Here is a 20,467-nt window from a genome sequence, read left to right as displayed (position 1 = left end):
CATTCTGAAAGCCTACCAGAAATGACTGAGACAGAGCTGAAATATACTCTTGTCTGAAGGAATGAATCTGAGGGCCTTCATTGCTTATTTGTGGTCTTGGAGGGGAAGACAAACTTTATTCTGACATATAATTTGCAGGATACTAACTATGCCAATTTGGAGCACATTTACTCTTGAGGAACCACTGCCACATGCTGCAGCCTGGATCCCCTCCTCCCAAGAGCCATGAAGCCTCTGGCTGTGCACACCCAGCTAGTCAAAGGAGAGATCATTGGACTGTCCTGCAGAGAGAGTCCCAGCAGTGCCTGGGGCCATGTCCTCGCTGCTCACAGGGACACTGGGGAAATCCTGTTCCTCATCCGAGCCCAGACCCAGCCTAAAGCTGTCCTCCAGGAGGACAGAGCCCCATCCCTCAGCAGGAGAAACCGAGCAGAAACAGGCTGGTGGTGCCAGCAGGGGCATGCCAATGAACTGTGTCCTGGTTGCATCTCCACGTTCAGGAACTGTGCCCACCCAACATTGCCTCAGACCAGGGATACAGTGAGAAAGCAACTCACAGAATTTTGAAATGCCTTGACAGGGCTGTCCCAGAAAGAACATCTCTACAAGGACTTTTGTCTCCACTGAAGGAGTCAGGGTGGTCTCTTTATTTCAGTCTAACACAATTTTTCAGTTCCTAATCCCACAGTTATACCAATTTACAACATTAAACTGCATCACTTCAGCACATCACAGTGTGAGAGGGAGGCTTTCTGATTATTTCGTGCATCACAGACGTCATTCAAACAATCAGTTATTCTAGATGCGGTGGCAGTCCTTCTCTAGAGGAACAGGCTCAGTACAATGCTCAGTTCATTTCAGAGGAGAAAGGGCAAGCATGGGAATGCAAATGCTTGAACACAAACACAGAAAATCATGCATGGACAGCTTTCTAGTCCCATCAAGAAGTCTTGGGATTCAGGAACAACAATGAAAAGACCAATCTCATTGACTATTTTCAAGACCTTCTTTACTCTTCCTCTTAATAATTAGCTTGTAGTATTTATGGAGTTTTCCTTCAATGTATTCAACAACAATGAACATGTTTCTACAACGGGGTTCAGTTACAGTCTACCCTAACACCGATTATGCTCCTCTATCTCCAAGGCAATCCTGAGAAGACAGAACACCCAAGGCCCTCTTGCAAGCCAAAGGAAGATTTTGTTGTGCATTTTGCACCTCTCCACTGAGTCAGATTAGGATGATGAGGCTGCTGTTGCAAAAGGATCCAAAACAATTCCTTCCCTGCTGAGCTGGCACTGCCTGTGCTGCAAAGGCTGGGTGGGAGCAGCCCCCTGCTTCACCAGGCAGTAATTCTGAAGCATCTGCAGATATTCAGTGTCTACACACAGAGCTCCCATCTCAAAAAGAGACATCCAGAACCCAGGCAAGAAAACCCTAGTGCACACATAATATTGTGACTCAATAGCCACAACTTCCTTACATTCCTGGAGCTCAAAGAGGGCCTTTTTGCATTTCAGTGAGGATACGATTTGTATGGCCAACAGTGACATTGTCCTAAACTTCATTAGAAAAAGATCCTCTGTCTTGTCAGACAGCAAGAGAAAGCAGAAAATAGCTGAGACTGCTAACCAGATACATAACGCCTGTTACAAATGGCCACAGCAGAGGAGAAACCTATTAAAACTTAGTGAGACAAACTTGGCATCTTTTAATTCCCTAATAGTTTTTGGAGGGGTAGACATAAATTCTGAATAGAATATGCAGGAAAAGGGCTAAACCATTTACACATACAGCTATACCCTGGACGAACCACAGTCACATGGAGCATCCTGGATCCATTCCTTCCATGGGTATTGAAACCGCTGATTCTGGAGACCCAGCTAGTTAAAGGAAAGAGCGTTGAACTGTCCTGCAGAGAGAGCCCCAGCAGTGTCTGGGACCATGTCCTCGCTGCTGACAGGGACACTGGGGAAATCCTGTTCCTCATCCGGGCCCTGGCCCACGGCGCAGTGCTGAGGGGGCAGGCTGGGCACGATGGGCTTGAGGAATTTGAACTCGCTGTTGCCCGAGCCCGTGGTCAGGCTGATCTCGTAGCAATAGGCGCGGGGCAGGGTCCCTGCAGCGGCTGCATCGGCCAGGCCGCTCTGCAAGGTGTCGGCAGCATAAAGCACAGGGCCAGCCTTCAGCTCCTGCCTCCCGCACACCTTGCGAGCCACCAAGACGGCGCTGGAGACGAGGAAGAGCAGTGAGACAAAGACCAAGGCAATGATCAAATAGGTGGTCAGGGAGCCGCCCTGGTCCTCGGAGGCCGGGCTGCTGTGCGGCAGGCGCACCTCTGAGAAGTCCTTGAGCAGGAGAGCGCTCAGAGCTGCCGTGGCTGACAGCGGGGGCTTGCCGTTGTCTCTCACCAGCACAACCAGCTTCTGCTTCACGCTGTCTCTCTCTGTCACCGGCCTCCTCAGACGCACCTCCCCGCTTTGCAGGCCCACGGAGAACAGCCCTGGCTCGCTGGCCCTCAGCAGCTGGAACGAGAGCCAGGAGTTCTGGCCCGAGTCCGCATCCACGGCCACCACTTTGCTGACCAGGTAGCCCGCCTCGGCCCACACGGGCACCAGCTCGCTGGAGCCTGGGCTGCTCTCCTGGGCTGGGTACAGCACGAGCGGGGCGTTGTCATTCTCGTCCAGCACGACCAGGCGGACGGTGACGTTGGCTCGCAGGGGAGGAGAGCCCGCGTCAGAGGCACTGACCGTCACCTCCGTCTGCCTCAAGTGCTCGTAGTCCAGGGGCCGCAGCACAAACACGTGCCCCTTCTCCGAGTCCACAGACAGGCAGGAGCACCAGGGCCGCTCCGCCCCTTGCTCTGCTGCCAGGGAATAGCTCACCTTGCCATTCAGCCCCACGTCAGCATCTGCAGCGCTCACGGCTCCAACAAACACCGCGGCCGCACTGTTCTCACGCACGTACATGGTGTAGGAGCTCTGGTTGAAGACGGGGGCGTTGTCGTTGACATCCGAGATCTCCACGGTGAAGGTCTGCGTGGTGCTCAGAGGAGGCCAGCCCGCATCTGCTGCCGTCACACTCAGGATGTACTGAGGCCTCTCCTCCCGGTCCAGCGCGCTCACTGTCACCAGCTCATAGTAATTCTTATAGGCTGCCCGCAGGGAGAAGGACAGCTCATCCTCCAGGGCACAGGAGATCTTCCCGTTGGCACCAGAATCCCGGTCCCTGACCGAAAACAGGGCAACCACCGTGCCGGGCACTGTGTTCTCGGGGAGGGGACTGCTGAAGGAACTGACCACCACCTCTGGGGCATTGTCATTCACATCCACCACCTCCACCAATACTTTGCAGATTGCTGACAGGCCACCTCCATCTGTGGCTCTCACACGGAATTCATGAGTGTCTGCTGCCTCAAAGTCCAGAGGTTTTGTGAGTTTAATTTCACCAGTTATGGCATCAATCACAAATGCTGAGTCACTCTGTCCCACTGCCTGGCTGAGTTGATAGGAGATGTCCCCATATACTCCTGCATCTCGATCAGTTGCCAGCACAGTCAGAACAACAGAGCCTTCTGGCATGTTCTCCAGAATCTTTCCTATGTACTCTTCCTGTGTGAAGACAGGAGCATTGTCATTTACATCTAGAACGACAACGTCGATTTCAGTGGTCCCACTCCTGGGAGGAGAGCCTCCATCCACAGCAATGACACTGAAACCCATCTCTGCCTGCTGCTCCCTGTCTAGTGGCTTTTCTAAAACAAGTTCGAGATACTTCTTGCCAGCAATCCCAGTCCCATAGGAGACACTAAAGTACTCATTCTTGGGAGAGATGCTGTAGTCCTGAACTGTGTTGCTGCCAATATCGAGGTCCTGAGCGTCCTCCAGCGGGAAACGTGAACCCGGGTCGCTTGTTTCCGGGATCCTGAAAGTGACTCGTTTCTCGGGGAAGACGGGTGAATGGTCATTGATGTCCTCCAGAGTCACCTCGACGCGAAAGAACTGCAGGGGGCCGGAGAGCAGCAGCTCGAAGGGGAGCATGCAGGTGGCGGACTGGCCGCACAGCTGCTCCCGGTCCAGCCTCCCCGCCACCAGCAGGCGGCCGGAGGCGCGCTCCAAGCGAAAATGCTGCCGGCCGTCCTCCGACACCAGGCGGGCGCGGCGAGCCGAGAGCTGCGCCGGCGGCAGCCCCGCATCCTCCGCCAGCTTGCCCACCAGGGAGCCGCTTTCCGCCTCCTCGGCCACGGAGTAGCGGATGGGCTCGGCGCGAGCGAGCGGCAGCGACAGCAAAGCACACACACAAAGCACTTGCCTTGCGAGCGCCATGGCGCGGCAGCGGCGGCGGCGGCGGCCGGTGTCGGTCTCTGGGCGGCTGTCCCGGGCGATTCCCCGCCGAAAGCAAGCGGCCAAGTGCGGCGCGGGCGCCTTCCCTCGCTGCCTCAGATTGCGGCCGGCGCTCCGCAACCTCTGCAGCCGGGCTGTCCCGGCAGCGGGGGACACGGGGCAGCGCTCGCTGCCGCAGCCGCCGCCACCTCCGCCCGGCTGCGCTGGGCTGCTCTAAGCTGGGCCGGGCCGGGCCGGGCCGGGCCGGGCTCGCTCGGGCTGTGCCGCTCCGGGCTCGGCCGCCTCCGCTGCCGCAGCCGCTCGGCGCCGCCTTGGCCGAGGGCACCACCCAGCGGTGCGCGCTGGGACTGCAGCCGCCGCCGCCCGCAGCCCGCGCTGCCGCTCGCCCCGGCCCGCGACTGCGAACCCGCCGGGACACCGGGCCGGGAACCGAACGCCGCGGAACCAGGGCAGCCCAAAGACGAGCCTCAGCCCGCAACGACCGAGCCGCATTCCACCAAAGGAGAATCCGCACACGCATAGGGCGATGGTGACAGCACGGCCATGCCAATGAACACTCTCCCGGCTGCATCTCCACACTCAGGCGCTGTACCCACCCAACACTGCTTCTGTCATGGGACACAGCGAGAAAAAGAGTGTCAGAATTTTGAAATGCCTTGAAGGATCTTTCCAGGAAAGAAAATGTCTAAACAACGTCTGTTTTCATGGAAGGAGTTAGGACCTTTTCTTTAATTCAGTCCAACATATTTGCTCAATAGTTAAACTCAGAGGTATACCAATTCACAATATTAATCTTTATTACTTTGGAGGAAACAGCATGAGAGAGTTTTTCTAAATATTCCATGAATCACAGACATCATTCACACAACCAGTTATTCTAGATGGGTTGGCAGTCCTTCTCTAGAGGAACAGGCTTATAACAGTGCTCAGTCCATTTCTGTGGGTCAAAGCAGAATAGGCAAACATGGGAATGCACATGCTCTGACATAAATCCAGAACATCGTGTGTGGACAGTGTTCTAGTCCTATCAAGAAGACTTGGGATTCAGAAAGAACAATGAACAGAGCAATATTAACATCTTTGTTTTAAATTCTGCTTAACTCTTTCTTCCAATAACTGGCTTTTAATATTTGTGGATTTTTCCTTCAATGCATTCAATGACAATGAACATGTTTCTGTTCCATGTTACAGCCCTGTTCAGTTGCAGTCTACCCTAACACCATTTGTGCTGCTCTATTTCCAAGGCAATCCTGAGGGGACAGAACACCCAAGCCCTTCTTGCCAGCCAAAGGAAGATTTCCTTGTGCATTTTGTTGCTGTACTCTGGCTAGATAAGGAAGGTGAGACTGCTGTACTGAAAGGGCCCAAATCTCCTCCTTCCCTGCTCAGCTGGAGCTGCCTGTGCTCCACTGGCTGGGTGGGAGCAACTCCCTGCTTCACCAGGCAGCACTGCTGAAGCATCTGCACATATTCAATGTCTGCATACAGAGCTCCCATCTCACACAGAAACATCCAGAACTCAGGCAAGAAAGGGCCTCGTGCTCACATGACATGGTCACTCAATACTCATAACTTCCTTGCTTTCCTGGAGCATAACAAAGGCCATTTTGCATTTCAGTGAGGACATGATTTGTTTGGCCAACAGTGACATTATCCTAAAGCTCAGAACTCAAAGCTCCTCTGTGTTGTCAGACAGCCAGAAAATCAAGAGCATGGCTGTCACTGGTAAGCACACACTTAAAGCCTGTTACAAATGGCAGTAAGAAAGCTGAAAAAGATTACTAAATAAGTGACTGAACCTTGGCTTCTTTTATTTCCGTCATGGTTTATGGAGTTGCAGATATTATTTCTGGATCGAATTTTCAAGAAATTTGGTAAACCAATGGCCAATATAGATATAATCTTGAGGAATCATTACCCTATGCTGCAGACTCGATCCCCTCCACCCATGGGTCATGACTCGGATGGCTGAGCAGACCACAGCAAGTTAGAGTGTTGAACTGTCCTGAAGAGAGAGTCCCAGCACCCAATATTTTTCAATTGTTAAACTCAGAGGTATTCCAGTTCACAATGTTAATCTCTGTGTCTTCGGCACAATACAGCGTGAGGGAGTCTTTCTGAATATTCCATGCATCATAGACATTATTCAAACAACAAGTTTTTATAGATGGGGTGGCAGTCCTTCTCTGGATGAACAGGAAAAACAATGCCAATACAGGTCAGAGAGTAGAAGGAGAAAGGGACACTTGAGAATGCTCTACCACAAATGGACACAGTCATGTGGGGACAGGTTTCTCTTCCCAAGAGAAAAACACTGAATTCAGAAACAAGAATGAGAAACAAAACTCAAAGTCCTGCTTTCAAGTTCTTCATTTGATCTTCACAATATAGTCTTTAATGGACATGTGGCATTTTCAAGCCCAGACAATGGATATGTTTTCATGACTCTGTGCAGTTATAGCCTGTCCAAACTCAGATTGTCCTGGCACTGCTGTACTTCCAAGGCAATCCCAGGGAGACAGAACACCAAACCCACACTGACAGGCCAAGGGGAAATTTTCTTGAGTGTGTTGCTGCTGTGTTCTGCTCAACCCTGAAAGGATCAAAACTCCAGCCTTCTTGCCTGCAGAGCTGGAAATGACTGCAGTGCAATGGCTGCATGGGAGCAACACCCACTTTCACTGGGCAGCTCTAGTGAAGCATCTGCAGATGCACATTGGCCATGCAGAGAGGTGTACTGAGAATAAAGAGAAACACACAGAGCCCACACATCTCAGACAGAGACATCCAGAACCTCAGAGAGAAAAAGCCCTGAGCTAACACAACATTGTAACACAGTATTCAGAACTACCTTGCTTTTGAGGGGAAAAGAACTGTCATTTCAGCAAGTGTGATAGCAGTGCACACAACTGTGCCACTGAGCTTTAACAAAGAATAAGCAGTCCCATGTCTGATCTGAAAGCAAGGGAAACAAGAGCATAGTTGGGAGTGCATTCTGAAAGCCTACCAGAAATGACTGAGACAGAGCTGAAATATACTCTTGTCTGAAGGAATGAATCTGAGGGCCTTCATTGCTTATTTGTGGTCTTGGAGGGGAAGACAAACTTTATTCTGACATATAATTTGCAGGATACTAACTATGCCAATTTGGAGCACATTTACTCTTGAGGAACCACTGCCACATGCTGCAGCCTGGATCCCCTCCTCCCAAGAGCCATGAAGCCTCTGGCTGTGCACACCCAGCTAGTCAAAGGAGAGATCATTGGACTGTCCTGCAGAGAGAGTCCCAGCAGTGCCTGGGGCCATGTCCTCGCTGCTCACAGGGACACTGGGGAAATCCTGTTCCTCATCCGAGCCCAGACCCAGCCTAAAGCTGTCCTCCAGGAGGACAGAGCCCCATCCCTCAGCAGGAGAAACCGAGCAGAAACAGGCTGGTGGTGCCAGCAGGGGCATGCCAATGAACTGTGTCCTGGTTGCATCTCCACGTTCAGGAACTGTGCCCACCCAACATTGCCTCAGACCAGGGATACAGTGAGAAAGCAACTCACAGAATTTTGAAATGCCTTGACAGGGCTGTCCCAGAAAGAACATCTCTACAAGGACTTTTGTCTCCACTGAAGGAGTCAGGGTGGTCTCTTTATTTCAGTCTAACACAATTTTTCAGTTCCTAATCCCACAGTTATACCAATTTACAACATTAAACTGCATCACTTCAGCACATCACAGTGTGAGAGGGAGGCTTTCTGATTATTTCGTGCATCACAGACGTCATTCAAACAATCAGTTATTCTAGATGCGGTGGCAGTCCTTCTCTAGAGGAACAGGCTCAGTACAATGCTCAGTTCATTTCAGAGGAGAAAGGGCAAGCATGGGAATGCAAATGCTTGAACACAAACACAGAAAATCATGCATGGACAGCTTTCTAGTCCCATCAAGAAGTCTTGGGATTCAGGAACAACAATGAAAAGACCAATCTCATTGACTATTTTCAAGACCTTCTTTACTCTTCCTCTTAATAATTAGCTTGTAGTATTTATGGAGTTTTCCTTCAATGTATTCAACAACAATGAACATGTTTCTACAACGGGGTTCAGTTACAGTCTACCCTAACACCGATTATGCTCCTCTATCTCCAAGACAATCCTGAGAAGACAGAACACCCAAGGCCCTCTTGCAAGCCAAAGGAAGATTTTGTTGTGCATTTTGCACCTCTCCACTGAGTCAGATTAGGATGATGAGGCTGCTGTTGCAAAAGGATCCAAATCAATTCCTTCCCTGCTGAGCTGGCACTGCCTGTGCTGCAAAGGCTGGGTGGGAGCAGCCCCCTGCTTCACCAGGCAGTAATTCTGAAGCATCTGCAGATATTCAGTGTCTACACACAGAGCTCCCATCTCAAAAAGAGACATCCAGAACCCAGGCAAGAAAACCCTAGTGCACACATAATATTGTGACTCAATAGCCACAACTTCCTTACATTCCTGGAGCTCAAAGAGGGCCTTTTTGCATTTCAGTGAGGATACGATTTGTATGGCCAACAGTGACATTGTCCTAAACTTCATTAGAAAAAGATCCTCTGTCTTGTCAGACAGCAAGAGAAAGCAGAAAATAGCTGAGACTGCTAACCAGATACATAACGCCTGTTACAAATGGCCACAGCAGAGGAGAAACCTATTAAAACTTAGTGAGACAAACTTGGCATCTTTTAATTCCCTAATAGTTTTTGGAGGGGTAGACATAAATTCTGAATAGAATATGCAGGAAAAGGGCTAAACCATTTACACATACAGCTATACCCTGGACGAACCACAGTCACATGGAGCATCCTGGATCCATTCCTTCCATGGGTATTGAAACCGCTGATTCTGGAGACCCAGCTAGTTAAAGGAAAGAGCGTTGAACTGTCCTGCAGAGAGAGCCCCAGCAGTGTCTGGGACCATGTCCTCGCTGCTGACAGGGACACTGGGGAAATCCTGTTCCTCATCCGGGCCCTGGCCCACGGCGCAGTGCTGAGGGGGCAGGCTGGGCACGATGGGCTTGAGGAATTTGAACTCGCTGTTGCCCGAGCCCGTGGTCAGGCTGATCTCGTAGCAATAGGCGCGGGGCAGGGTCCCTGCAGCGGCTGCATCGGCCAGGCCGCTCTGCAAGGTGTCGGCAGCATAAAGCACAGGGCCAGCCTTCAGCTCCTGCCTCCCGCACACCTTGCGAGCCACCAAGACGGCGCTGGAGACGAGGAAGAGCAGTGAGACAAAGACCAAGGCAATGATCAAATAGGTGGTCAGGGAGCCGCCCTGGTCCTCGGAGGCCGGGCTGCTGTGCGGCAGGCGCACCTCTGAGAAGTCCTTGAGCAGGAGAGCGCTCAGAGCTGCCGTGGCTGACAGCGGGGGCTTGCCGTTGTCTCTGACCAGCACAACCAGCTTCTGCTTCACGCTGTCTCTCTCTGTCACCGGCCTCCTCAGACGCACCTCCCCGCTTTGCAGGCCCACGGAGAACAGCCCTGGCTCGCTGGCCCTCAGCAGCTGGAACGAGAGCCAGGAGTTCTGGCCCGAGTCCGCATCCACGGCCACCACTTTGCTGACCAGGTAGCCCGCCTCGGCCCACACGGGCACCAGCTCGCTGGAGCCTGGGCTGCTCTCCTGGGCTGGGTACAGCACGAGCGGGGCGTTGTCATTCTCGTCCAGCACGACCAGGCGGACGGTGACGTTGGCTCGCAGGGGAGGAGAGCCCGCGTCAGAGGCACTGACCGTCACCTCCGTCTGCCTCAAGTGCTCGTAGTCCAGGGGCCGCAGCACAAACACGTGCCCCTTCTCCGAGTCCACAGACAGGCAGGAGCACCAGGGCCGCTCCGCCCCTTGCTCTGCTGCCAGGGAATAGCTCACCTTGCCATTCAGCCCCACGTCAGCATCTGCAGCGCTCACGGCTCCAACAAACACCGCGGCCGCACTGTTCTCACGCACGTACATGGTGTAGGAGCTCTGGTTGAAGACGGGGGCGTTGTCGTTGACATCCGAGATCTCCACGGTGAAGGTCTGCGTGGTGCTCAGAGGAGGCGAGCCCGCATCTGCTGCCGTCACACTCAGGATGTACTGAGGCCTCTCCTCCCGGTCCAGCGCGCTCACTGTCACCAGCTCATAGTAATTCTTATAGGCTGCCCGCAGGGAGAAGGACAGCTCATCCTCCAGGGCACAGGAGATCTTCCCGTTGGCACCAGAATCCCGGTCCCTGACCGAAAACAGGGCAACCACCGTGCCGGGCACTGTGTTCTCGGGGAGGGGACTGCTGAAGGAACTGACCACCACCTCTGGGGCATTGTCATTCACATCCACCACCTCCACCAATACTTTGCAGATTGCTGACAGGCCACCTCCATCTGTGGCTCTCACACGGAATTCATGAGTGTCTGCTGCCTCAAAGTCCAGAGGTTTTGTGAGTTTAATTTCACCAGTTATGGCATCAATCACAAATGCTGAGTCACTCTGTCCCACTGCCTGGCTGAGTTGATAGGAGATGTCCCCATATACTCCTGCATCTCGATCAGTTGCCAGCACAGTCAGAACAACAGAGCCTTCTGGCATGTTCTCCAGAATCTTTCCTATGTACTCTTCCTGTGTGAAGACAGGAGCATTGTCATTTACATCTAGAACGACAACGTCGATTTCAGTGGTCCCACTCCTGGGAGGAGAGCCTCCATCCACAGCAATGACACTGAAACCCATCTCTGCCTGCTGCTCCCTGTCTAGTGGCTTTTCTAAAACAAGTTCGAGATACTTCTTGCCAGCAATCCCAGTCCCATAGGAGACACTAAAGTACTCATTCTTGGGAGAGATGCTGTAGTCCTGAACTGTGTTGCTGCCAATATCGAGGTCCTGAGCGTCCTCCAGCGGGAAACGTGAACCCGGGTCGCTTGTTTCCGGGATCCTGAAAGTGACTCGTTTCTCGGGGAAGACGGGTGAATGGTCATTGATGTCCTCCAGAGTCACCTCGACGCGAAAGAACTGCAGGGGGCCGGAGAGCAGCAGCTCGAAGGGGAGCATGCAGGTGGCGGACTGGCCGCACAGCTGCTCCCGGTCCAGCCTCCCCGCCACCAGCAGGCGGCCGGAGGCGCGCTCCAAGCGAAAATGCTGCCGGCCGTCCTCCGACACCAGGCGGGCGCGGCGAGCCGAGAGCTGCGCCGGCGGCAGCCCCGCATCCTCCGCCAGCTTGCCCACCAGGGAGCCGCTTTCCGCCTCCTCGGCCACGGAGTAGCGGATGGGCTCGGCGCGAGCGAGCGGCAGCGACAGCAAAGCACACACACAAAGCACTTGCCTTGCGAGCGCCATGGCGCGGCAGCGGCGGCGGCGGCGGCCGGTGTCGGTCTCTGGGCGGCTGTCCCGGGCGATTCCCCGCCGAAAGCAAGCGGCCAAGTGCGGCGCGGGCGCCTTCCCTCGCTGCCTCAGATTGCGGCCGGCGCTCCGCAACCTCTGCAGCCGGGCTGTCCCGGCAGCGGGGGACACGGGGCAGCGCTCGCTGCCGCAGCCGCCGCCACCTCCGCCCGGCTGCGCTGGGCTGCTCTAAGCTGGGCCGGGCCGGGCCGGGCCGGGCCGGGCTCGCTCGGGCTGTGCCGCTCCGGGCTCGGCCGCCTCCGCTGCCGCAGCCGCTCGGCGCCGCCTTGGCCGAGGGCACCACCCAGCGGTGCGCGCTGGGACTGCAGCCGCCGCCGCCCGCAGCCCGCGCTGCCGCTCGCCCCGGCCCGCGACTGCGAACCCGCCGGGACACCGGGCCGGGAACCGAACGCCGCGGAACCAGGGCAGCCCAAAGACGAGCCTCAGCCCGCAACGACCCAGCCGCATTCCACCAAAGGACAAACCGCACACGCATAGGGCGATGCTGACAGCACGGGCATGCCAATGAACACTCTCCCGGCTGCATCTCCAAACTCATGCACTGTACCCACAATACACTGATTTTGTCAAGGGACACGGGGAGAAAATGACTCGCAGAATTTTGAAATACCTTGAACGATCTTTCCCGGAAAGAAACTGTCTAAACAACTTCTGTTTTCATGGAAGGAGTTAGGACCTTTTCTTTAATTCAGTCCAACATATTTGCTCAATAGTTAAACTCAGAGGTATACCAATTCACAGTATTAATCTTTATTACTTTGGAGGAAACAGCATGAGAGAGTTTTTCTAAATATTCCATGCATCACAGACATCATTCACACAACCAGTTATTCTAGATGGGTTGGCAGTCCTTCTCTAGAGGAACAGGCTTATAACAGTGCTCAGTCCATTTCAGTGTCTCAAAGGAGAAGGGGCAAACATGGGAATGCAAATGCTCTGACACAAACATAGAAAATCTTGTGTGTACAGTTTTCTAGTGCCATCAAGAAGCCTTGGGATTCAGGAAGAACAATGAACAGAGCAATCTGAACTTCTTTGTTTTAAGTTCTGCTTGACTCTTCCTTCCAATAATTATCTTTTAATATTTGTGGATTTTTCTTCAATGCAGTCAATGACAATGAACATGTTTCTGTTCCATGTTACAGCCCTGTTCAGTTGCAGTCTACCCTAACACCATTTGTGCTGCTCTATTTCCAAGGCAATCCTGAGGGGACAGAACACCCAAGCCCTTCTTGCCAGCCAAAGGAAGATTTCCTTGTGCATTTTGTTGCTGTACTCTGGCTAGATAAGGAAGGTGAGACTGCTGTACTGAAAGGGCCCAAATCTCCTCCTTCCCTGCTGAGCTGGAGCTGCCTGTGCTCCAGTGGCTGGCTGGGAGCAACTCCCTGCTTCACCAGGCAGCACTGCTGAAGCATCTGCACATATTCAATGTCTGCATACAGAGCTCCCATCTCACACAGAGACATCCAGAACTCAGGCAAGAAAGGGCCTCGTGCTCACATGACATGGTCACTCAATACTCATAACTTCCTTGCTTTCCTGAAGCATAACAAAGGCCATTTTGCATTTCACTGAGGACATGATTTGTTTGGCCAACAGTGACATCATCCTAAAGCTCAGAACTAAAAGATCCTCTGTGCTGTCAGACAGCCACAAAATCAAGAGCATGGCTGTCACTGGTAAGCACACACTTAAAGCCTGTTACCAATGGCAGTAAGTGAGCTGAAACAAATTACTAAGTAAGTGAGAGAACTTTGGCTTCTTTTACTTCTGTCATAGATTTCAGAGTGGTAGATATTAATTCTGAATAGATTTTTCAAAAAATTGGGTAAACCAATGGCAAATACAGATATAATCTTGAGGAATCATTGCCCTATGCTGCACACTGGATCCCCTCCTCCCAAGGGCCATGAAGCCACTGGCTGAGCAGATCACAGCAAGTTAAAGGAAAGAGTGTTGAACTGTCCTGAAGAGAGAGGCCCAGCATCCAATATTTTTCAATTGTTAAACTCAGAGGTATACCAGTGCATGATCTTACTCTCTAGAACTTGGGCACAATACAGCGTGAGGGAGTCTTTCTGAATATTCCATGCATCACAGACATCATACAAAGAATCAGTTTTTATAGATGGGGTGGCAGTCCTTCTCTAGAGGAACAGGAAAAACAATGCCCAACACAGGTCAGAGAGTAGAAGGAGAAAGGGACACTTGAGAATGCTCTACCACAAATGGACACAGTCATGTGGGGACAGCTTTCTCTTCCCAACAGTAAAACACAGAATTCAGAAATAAGAATGAGAAACAAAACTCAAAGTCCTGCTTTCAAGTTCTTCATTTGATCTTCACAATATTGTCTGTAATGGACATATGGTGTTTTCAAGCCCAGACAATGGATAGGTTTTCATGACTCTGTGCAGTTATAGCCTGTCCAAGCTCAGATTGTCCTGACACTGCTGTACTTCCAAGGCAATCCCAGGGAGACAGAACACCAAACCCACACTGATAGGCCAAGGAAAGAATTTGTCGGGTGTTTTGCTGCTGTGTTCTGCTCAGCCCTGAAAGGATCAAAACTCCAGCCTTCTTGCCTGCAGAGCTGGAAATGACTGCAGTGCAATGGCTGCATGGGAGCAACACCCACTTTCACAGGGCAGCACCAGTGAAGCATCTGCAGATGCACATTGGCCATGCAGAGAGGTGCACTGAGAATAAAGAGAAACACACAGAGCCCACACATCTCAGACAGAGACATCCAGAACCTCAGAGAGAAAAAGCCCCGAGCTAACACAACATTGTAACACAGTATTCAGAACTACCTCGCTTTGGTGGGGAAAAGAACAGTCATTTCAGCAAGTGTGATAGTAGTGCACACAACTGTGCCACTGAGCTTTAACAAAGAATAAGCAGTCCAATGTCTGATCTGAAAGCAAGAGAAACAAGAGCATAGTTGGGAGTGCATTCTGAAAGCCTACCAGAAATGACTGAGACAGAGCTGAAATACAATATTGTCTGAAGGAATAAATCTGAGGGCCTTTTTTGCCATATTTCTGTTTTTGGAGGGGAAGACAAATTTTATTCTGACATATAATTTGCAGGATACTAACTATGCCAATTTGGAACACATGGACTCTTGAGGAACCATTGCCACATGCTGCAGCCTGGATCCCCTCCTCCCAAGAGCCATGAAGCCTCTGGCTGTGCAGACCCAGCTAGTCAAAGGAGAGAGCGTTGAACTGTCCTGCTGAGAGAGTCCCAGCAGTGCCTGGGGCCATGTCCTCGCTGCTCACAGGGACACCGGGGAAATCCTGTTCCTCATCCTGGCCCTGGTCCAGCCTAAAGACGACGTGGAGTCCAGAAGGACAGAGGCCCATCCCTCAGCAGGAGAAACCGAGCAGAAGCAGGCTGGTGGTGACAGCAGGGGCATGCCAATGAACTGTGTCCTGGTTGCATCTCCACGTTCAGGAACTGTGCCCACCCAACATTGCTTCAGGCAAGGGATACAGTGAGAAAGTAACTCGCAGAATTTTGAAAAGCCTTGACTATGCTTTCCCAGAAGTAATGTCTCTACAAATAATTCTGTCCCCACCAAAGCAGTCAAGTGTTCTCTTTATTTCAGTCTAACACAATTATTCAGTTTCTAATCCCATAGTTATACCAATTTACAATGTTAAACTGTATCACTTCAGCACATCACAGTGCGAGAGGGAGGCTTTCTGATTATTTTGTGCATCACAGACATCATTCAAACAAACAGTTATTCTAGATGGGGTGGCAGTCCTTCTCTAGAGGAACAGGCTCAGCACAGTGCTCAGTCCATTTCAGAGGAGAAAGGGCAAACATGGGAATGCAAATACGCCAACACAAACACAGAAAATCATGCATGGAGAGCGTTCTAGAACCATCAAGAAGCCTTGGGATTCAGGAACAACAATGGAAAGACCAAACTTAATGTCTTTTTTTTTTTTTTAAAGCACTTCTTGTCTCTACATTCCAATAAATGTCTTGTAGTATTTATGGATTTTTCCTTCAATACAGCTAAAGACAATGACCATGTTTGTGCCACTCCATTCAATTACAGTCTACCCTAACACTGTTTGTGCTGTTCTATTTCCAGGGCAATCCTGAGGTGACAGAACACCCAAGCCACTCTTATAAGCCAAAGGAAGATTTTTTGAACATTTGGTTGCTCTACTGTAAGCTAGATAAGGCAGATGAGACTGATGTTACCAAAGGGTCCAAATCACCTCCTTCCCTGGTGAACTGGCACTGTCTGTCTTGCTGTGGCTGGGTGGGAGCAACTCCCAGCTCCACCAGGCAGCACTACTGAGACATCTGCAGATATTAAATGTCTGCATGTACAAACACAGCAAGAAGAAAGCAAAGCACACAGAGTTCACATCTCAGACAGAGATAGCCAGAATGCCACGGAGAAAGGGCCTAGTGCTCACATGATATTGGGACTCAGCACTCATGGCATCCTTGCTTTCCTGAAGGGCAAAAAGGGCTTTTTGCTTATCAGTGAGTATATATTTTGTGTGGCAGCCAGACATGGTTTTAATGCTCTGGATAAAATGTTCCTCAGTCTTTTCAGACAGCAAGACAAACAGGGGCATATAGCTGAGTGAGTGAGCGCTAACCACATACTTAAACCTCATTAGAAACTTCAGTAAAAAAGCGGAAACCTAAGAAAAACTAAATGAGCAGACCTTGCCTTCTTTTACTTCTTTCACTGATATTGGAGTGGCAGATATTCAGACCAAATAGAATTAGGAGGAAATTGGTTACAGTAATTGGAAATAAAAATTTATTCTGGAGGAATCATTGCCACATGCTGCAACCGGGATGGCCTACATGCACAGGCCAAGAAGCCTCTGTCTATGCAGACCCAGCTAGTTAAAGGAAAGAGCGTTGAACTGTCCTGCAGAGAGAGCCCCAGCAGTGTCGGGTGCCATGTCCTCGCTGCTGACAGGGACACTGGGGAAATCCTGTTCCTCATCCGGGCCCTGGCCCACGGCGCAGTGCTGAGGGGGCAGGCTGGGCACGATGGGCTTGAGGAATTTGAACTCGCTGTTGCCCGAGCCCGTGGTCAGGCTGATCTCGTAGCAATAGGCGCGGGGCAGGGTCCCTGCAGCGGCTGCATCGGCCAGGCCGCTCTGCAAGGTGTCGGCAGCATAAAGCACAGGGCCAGCCTTCAGCTCCTTCCTCCCGCACACCTTGCGAGCCACCACGACGGCGATGGAGACGAGGAAGAGCAGTGAGACAAAGACCAAGGCAATGATCAAATAGGTGGTCAGGGAGCCGCCCTGGTCCTCGGAGGCCGGGCTGCTGTGCGGCAGGCGCACCTCTGAGAAGTCCTTGAGCAGGAGAGCGCTCAGAGCTGCCGTGGCTGACAGCGGGGGCTTGCCGTTGTCTCTGACCAGCACAACCAGCTTCTGCTTCACGCTGTCTCTCTCTGTCACCGGCCTCCTCAGACGCACCTCCCCGCTTTGCAGGCCCACGGAGAACAGCCCTGGCTCGCTGGCCCTCAGCAGCTGGAACGAGAGCCAGGAGTTCTGGCCCGAGTCCGCATCCACGGCCACCACTTTGCTGACCAGGTAGCCTGCCTCGGCCCACACGGGCACCAGCTCGCTGGAGCCTGGGCTGCTGTCCTGGGCTGGGTACAGCACGAGCGGGGCGTTGTCATTCTCGTCCAGCACGACCAGGCGGACGGTGACGTTGGCTCGCAGGGGAGGAGAGCCCGCGTCAGAGGCACTGACCGTCACCTCCGTCTGCCTCAAGTGCTCGTAGTCCAGGGGCCGCAGCACAAACACGTGCCCCTTCTCCGAGTCCACAGACAGGCAGGAGCACCAGGGCTGCTCCGCCCCTTCCTCTGCTGCCAGGGAATAGCTCACCTTGCCATTCAGCCCCACGTCAGCATCTGCAGCACTCACGGCTCCAACAAACACCGCGGCCGCACTGTTCTCACGCACGTACATGGTGTAGGAGCTCTGGTTGAAGACGGGGGCGTTGTCGTTGACATCCGAGATCTCCACGGTGAAGGTCTGCGTGGTGCTCAGAGGAGGCCAGCCCGCATCTGCTGCCGTCACACTCAGGATGTACTGAGGCCTCTCCTCCCGGTCCAGCGCGCTCACTGTCACCAGCTCATAGTAATTCTTATAGGCTGCCCGCAGGGAGAAGGACAGCTCATCCTCCAGGGCACAGGAGATCTTCCCGTTGGCACCAGAATCCCGGTCCCTGACCGAAAACAGGGCAACCACCGTGCCGGGCACTGTGTTCTCGGGGAGGGGACTGCTGAAGGAACTGACCACCACCTCTGGGGCATTGTCATTCACATCCACCACCTCCACCAACACTTTGCAGATTGCTGACAGGCCCCCTCCGTCTCTGGCCCTCACACGGAATTCATGAGTGTCTGCTGACTCAAAGTCCAGTGGTTTAGTGAGTTTAATTTCACCAGTTATGGGATCAATGACAAATGCTGAGTCTTTCTGACCCAGTGCTTGGATGAGTTGATAGGAGATTTCGCCATTAACTCCTGCATCTGGATCAGTTGCCAGCACAGTCAGAACCACAGTGCCTTCTGGCATGTTCTCCAGAACCTTTCCAATATAGCGCTCTTCCTTGAAGATGGGAGCATTATCATTTGCATCTAGAATGATAATGTGGATTTGGGTTGTTCCACTCCTGGGAGGAGAGCCACCATCCACAGCAATGAGACGGAACCCCATCTCTGCATGCTCCTCCCTGTCTAATGGCTTTGTCAAAACAAGTTCAACATACTTGTCATCCTCATTCCGACTTCCATAGTAAATGCTAAAATACTCATTCATGGGAGAAATACTGTACTGCTGGACTGCGTTGCTGCCAATATCGAGATCTTGAGCACCCTCCAGTGTGAAACGTGAACCTGCCTCGCTCGTTTCCGGGATGTCAAAAGTGACTCGTTCCTCGGGGAAGACGGGTGAATGGTCATTGATGTCCTCCAGAGTCACCTCGACGCGAAAGAACTGCAGGGGGCTGGAGAGCAGCAGCTCGAAGGGGAGCATGCAGGTGGCGGACTGGCCGCACAGCTGCTCCCGGTCCAGCCTCCCCGCCACCAGCAGGCGGCCGGAGGCGCGCTCCAAGCGAAAATGCTGCCGGCCGTCCTCCGACACCAGGCGGGCGCGGCGAGCCGAGAGCTGCGCCGGCGGCAGCCCCGCATCCTCCGCCAGCTTGCCCACCAGGGAGCCGCTTTCCGCCTCCTCGGCCACGGAGTAGCGGATGGGCTCGGCGCGAGCGAGCGGCAGCGACAGCAAAGCACACACACAAAGCACTTGCCTTGCGAGCGCCATGGCGCGGCGGCGGCGGCGGCGGCGGCCGGTGTCGGTCTCTGGGCGGCTGTCCCGGGCGATTCCCCGCCGAAAGCAAGCGGCCAAGTGCGGCGCGGGCGCCTTCCCTCGCTGCCTCAGATTGCGGCCGGCGCTCCGCAACCTCTGCAGCCGGGCTGTCCCGGCAGCGGGGGACACGGGGCAGCGCTCGCTGCCGCAGCCGCCGCCACCTCCGCCCGGCTGCGCTGGGCTGCTCTAAGCTGGGCCGGGCCGGGCCGGGCCGGGCCGGGCTCGCTCGGGCTGTGCCGCTCCGGGCTCGGCCGCCTCCGCTGCCGCAGCCGCTCGGCGCCGCCTTGGCCGAGGGCACCACCCAGCGGTGCGCGCTGGGACTGCAGCCGCCGCCGCCCGCAGCCCGCGCTGCCGCTCGCCCCGGCCCGCGACTGCGAACCCGCCGGGACACCGGGCCGGGAACCGAACGCCGCGGAACCAGGGCAGCCCAAAGACGAGCCTCAGCCCGCAACGACCCAGCCGCATTCCACCAAAGGAGAAACCGCACAGACATAGGGCGATGGTGACAGCACGGGCATGCCAATGAACACTCCAGTGGATGCAACTCCACACTCGGGCGCTGTACCCACCCAACACTGCTTCTGTCAAGGGACACGGGGAGAAAAAGACTCGCAGAAGTTTGAAATGCCTTGAAGGATCTTTCCCGGAAAGAATATGTCTAAACAAATTCTCTTTTCAAGAAAGGAATTAGAGTCTTCTCTTTATTTCAATCCAACATATTTTTTCCATTGTAAAACTCAGAGGTATAGCAGTTTACAACGTTAATCTATAACCTCAGCAGAAAACTGAGTGAGGGAGACTTTCTGATTATTTCGTGCATCACAGACATCATTCAAACAAGCAGGTATTCTAGATGGGGTGGCAGTCCTTCTCTAGAGGAACAGGCTCACAACAGTGCTCAGTCCATTTCAGTGGGTCAAAGGAGAACGGGCAAACATGGGAATGCAAATGCTCTGACACAAACACAGAAAATCATGTGTGGACACCTTTCCACTCCCATCAGGAAGCCTTGGGATTCAGGAAGAACAACTTACAGAGCAATCTGAACATCTTTGTTTTAAGTTCTGCTTGACTCTTCCTTCCAATAACTAGCTTTTAATATTTGTGGATTTTTCCTTCAATGCATTCAATGACAATGAACATCTTTCTGTCACATGGTAAAGCCCTGTCCAGTTACAGTCTACCCTAACACCATTTGTGCTGCTGTATTTCCAAGGCAAGCCTGAGGGGACAGAACACCCAAACCCTTCTTGCCAGCCAAAGGAAGATTTTCTTGTGCATTTTGTTGCTGTACTCTGGCTAGATAAGGAAGGTGAGACTGCTGTACTGAAAGGGCCCAAATCTCCTCCTTCCCTGCTCAGCTGCAGCTGCC

At 53.0% G+C, this 20,467-nt stretch overlaps 3 protein-coding genes across 3 annotated transcripts; all 3 read right to left on the bottom strand.

Moving 5' to 3' along the window:
• Positions 1-517: 517 nt before the first annotated feature.
• Positions 518-4,765, bottom strand: LOC135280269 (protocadherin beta-15-like). The gene has a single exon (XM_064388065.1). It carries the CDS (start codon positions 4,323-4,325, stop codon positions 1,884-1,886), a length of 2,442 nt encoding a protein of 813 aa, XP_064244135.1. The 5' UTR covers positions 4,326-4,765; the 3' UTR covers positions 518-1,883.
• A 3,078-nt stretch (positions 4,766-7,843) lies between these two features.
• Positions 7,844-12,132, bottom strand: LOC135280271 (protocadherin beta-15-like). Its single transcript, XM_064388067.1, has one exon. It carries the CDS (start codon positions 11,657-11,659, stop codon positions 9,218-9,220), a length of 2,442 nt encoding a protein of 813 aa, XP_064244137.1. The 5' UTR covers positions 11,660-12,132; the 3' UTR covers positions 7,844-9,217.
• A 1,701-nt stretch (positions 12,133-13,833) lies between these two features.
• On the bottom strand, positions 13,834-19,582 carry LOC135280272 (protocadherin beta-15-like). The gene has a single exon (XM_064388068.1). The coding sequence runs from the start codon at positions 19,048-19,050 to the stop codon at positions 16,609-16,611; it is 2,442 nt and encodes an 813-aa protein (XP_064244138.1). The 5' UTR covers positions 19,051-19,582; the 3' UTR covers positions 13,834-16,608.
• Between the last annotated feature and the right edge of the window lie 885 nt (positions 19,583-20,467).

This window comes from Passer domesticus, chromosome 13 (assembly GCF_036417665.1).
Source record: "Passer domesticus isolate bPasDom1 chromosome 13, bPasDom1.hap1, whole genome shotgun sequence".
Taxonomy (NCBI): domain Eukaryota; kingdom Metazoa; phylum Chordata; class Aves; order Passeriformes; family Passeridae; genus Passer; species Passer domesticus.
This window is presented reverse-complemented; position numbering and strand designations above follow the sequence as displayed.

Bases quoted from the DNA above. Each gene is read 5' to 3' on its own strand.
- LOC135280271 (XM_064388067.1), bottom strand. From the start codon at position 11,659: ATGGCGCTCGCAAGGCAAGTGCTTTGTGTGTGTGCTTTGCTGTCGCTG.
- LOC135280269 (XM_064388065.1), bottom strand. From the start codon at position 4,325: ATGGCGCTCGCAAGGCAAGTGCTTTGTGTGTGTGCTTTGCTGTCGCTG.
- LOC135280272 (XM_064388068.1), bottom strand. From the start codon at position 19,050: ATGGCGCTCGCAAGGCAAGTGCTTTGTGTGTGTGCTTTGCTGTCGCTG.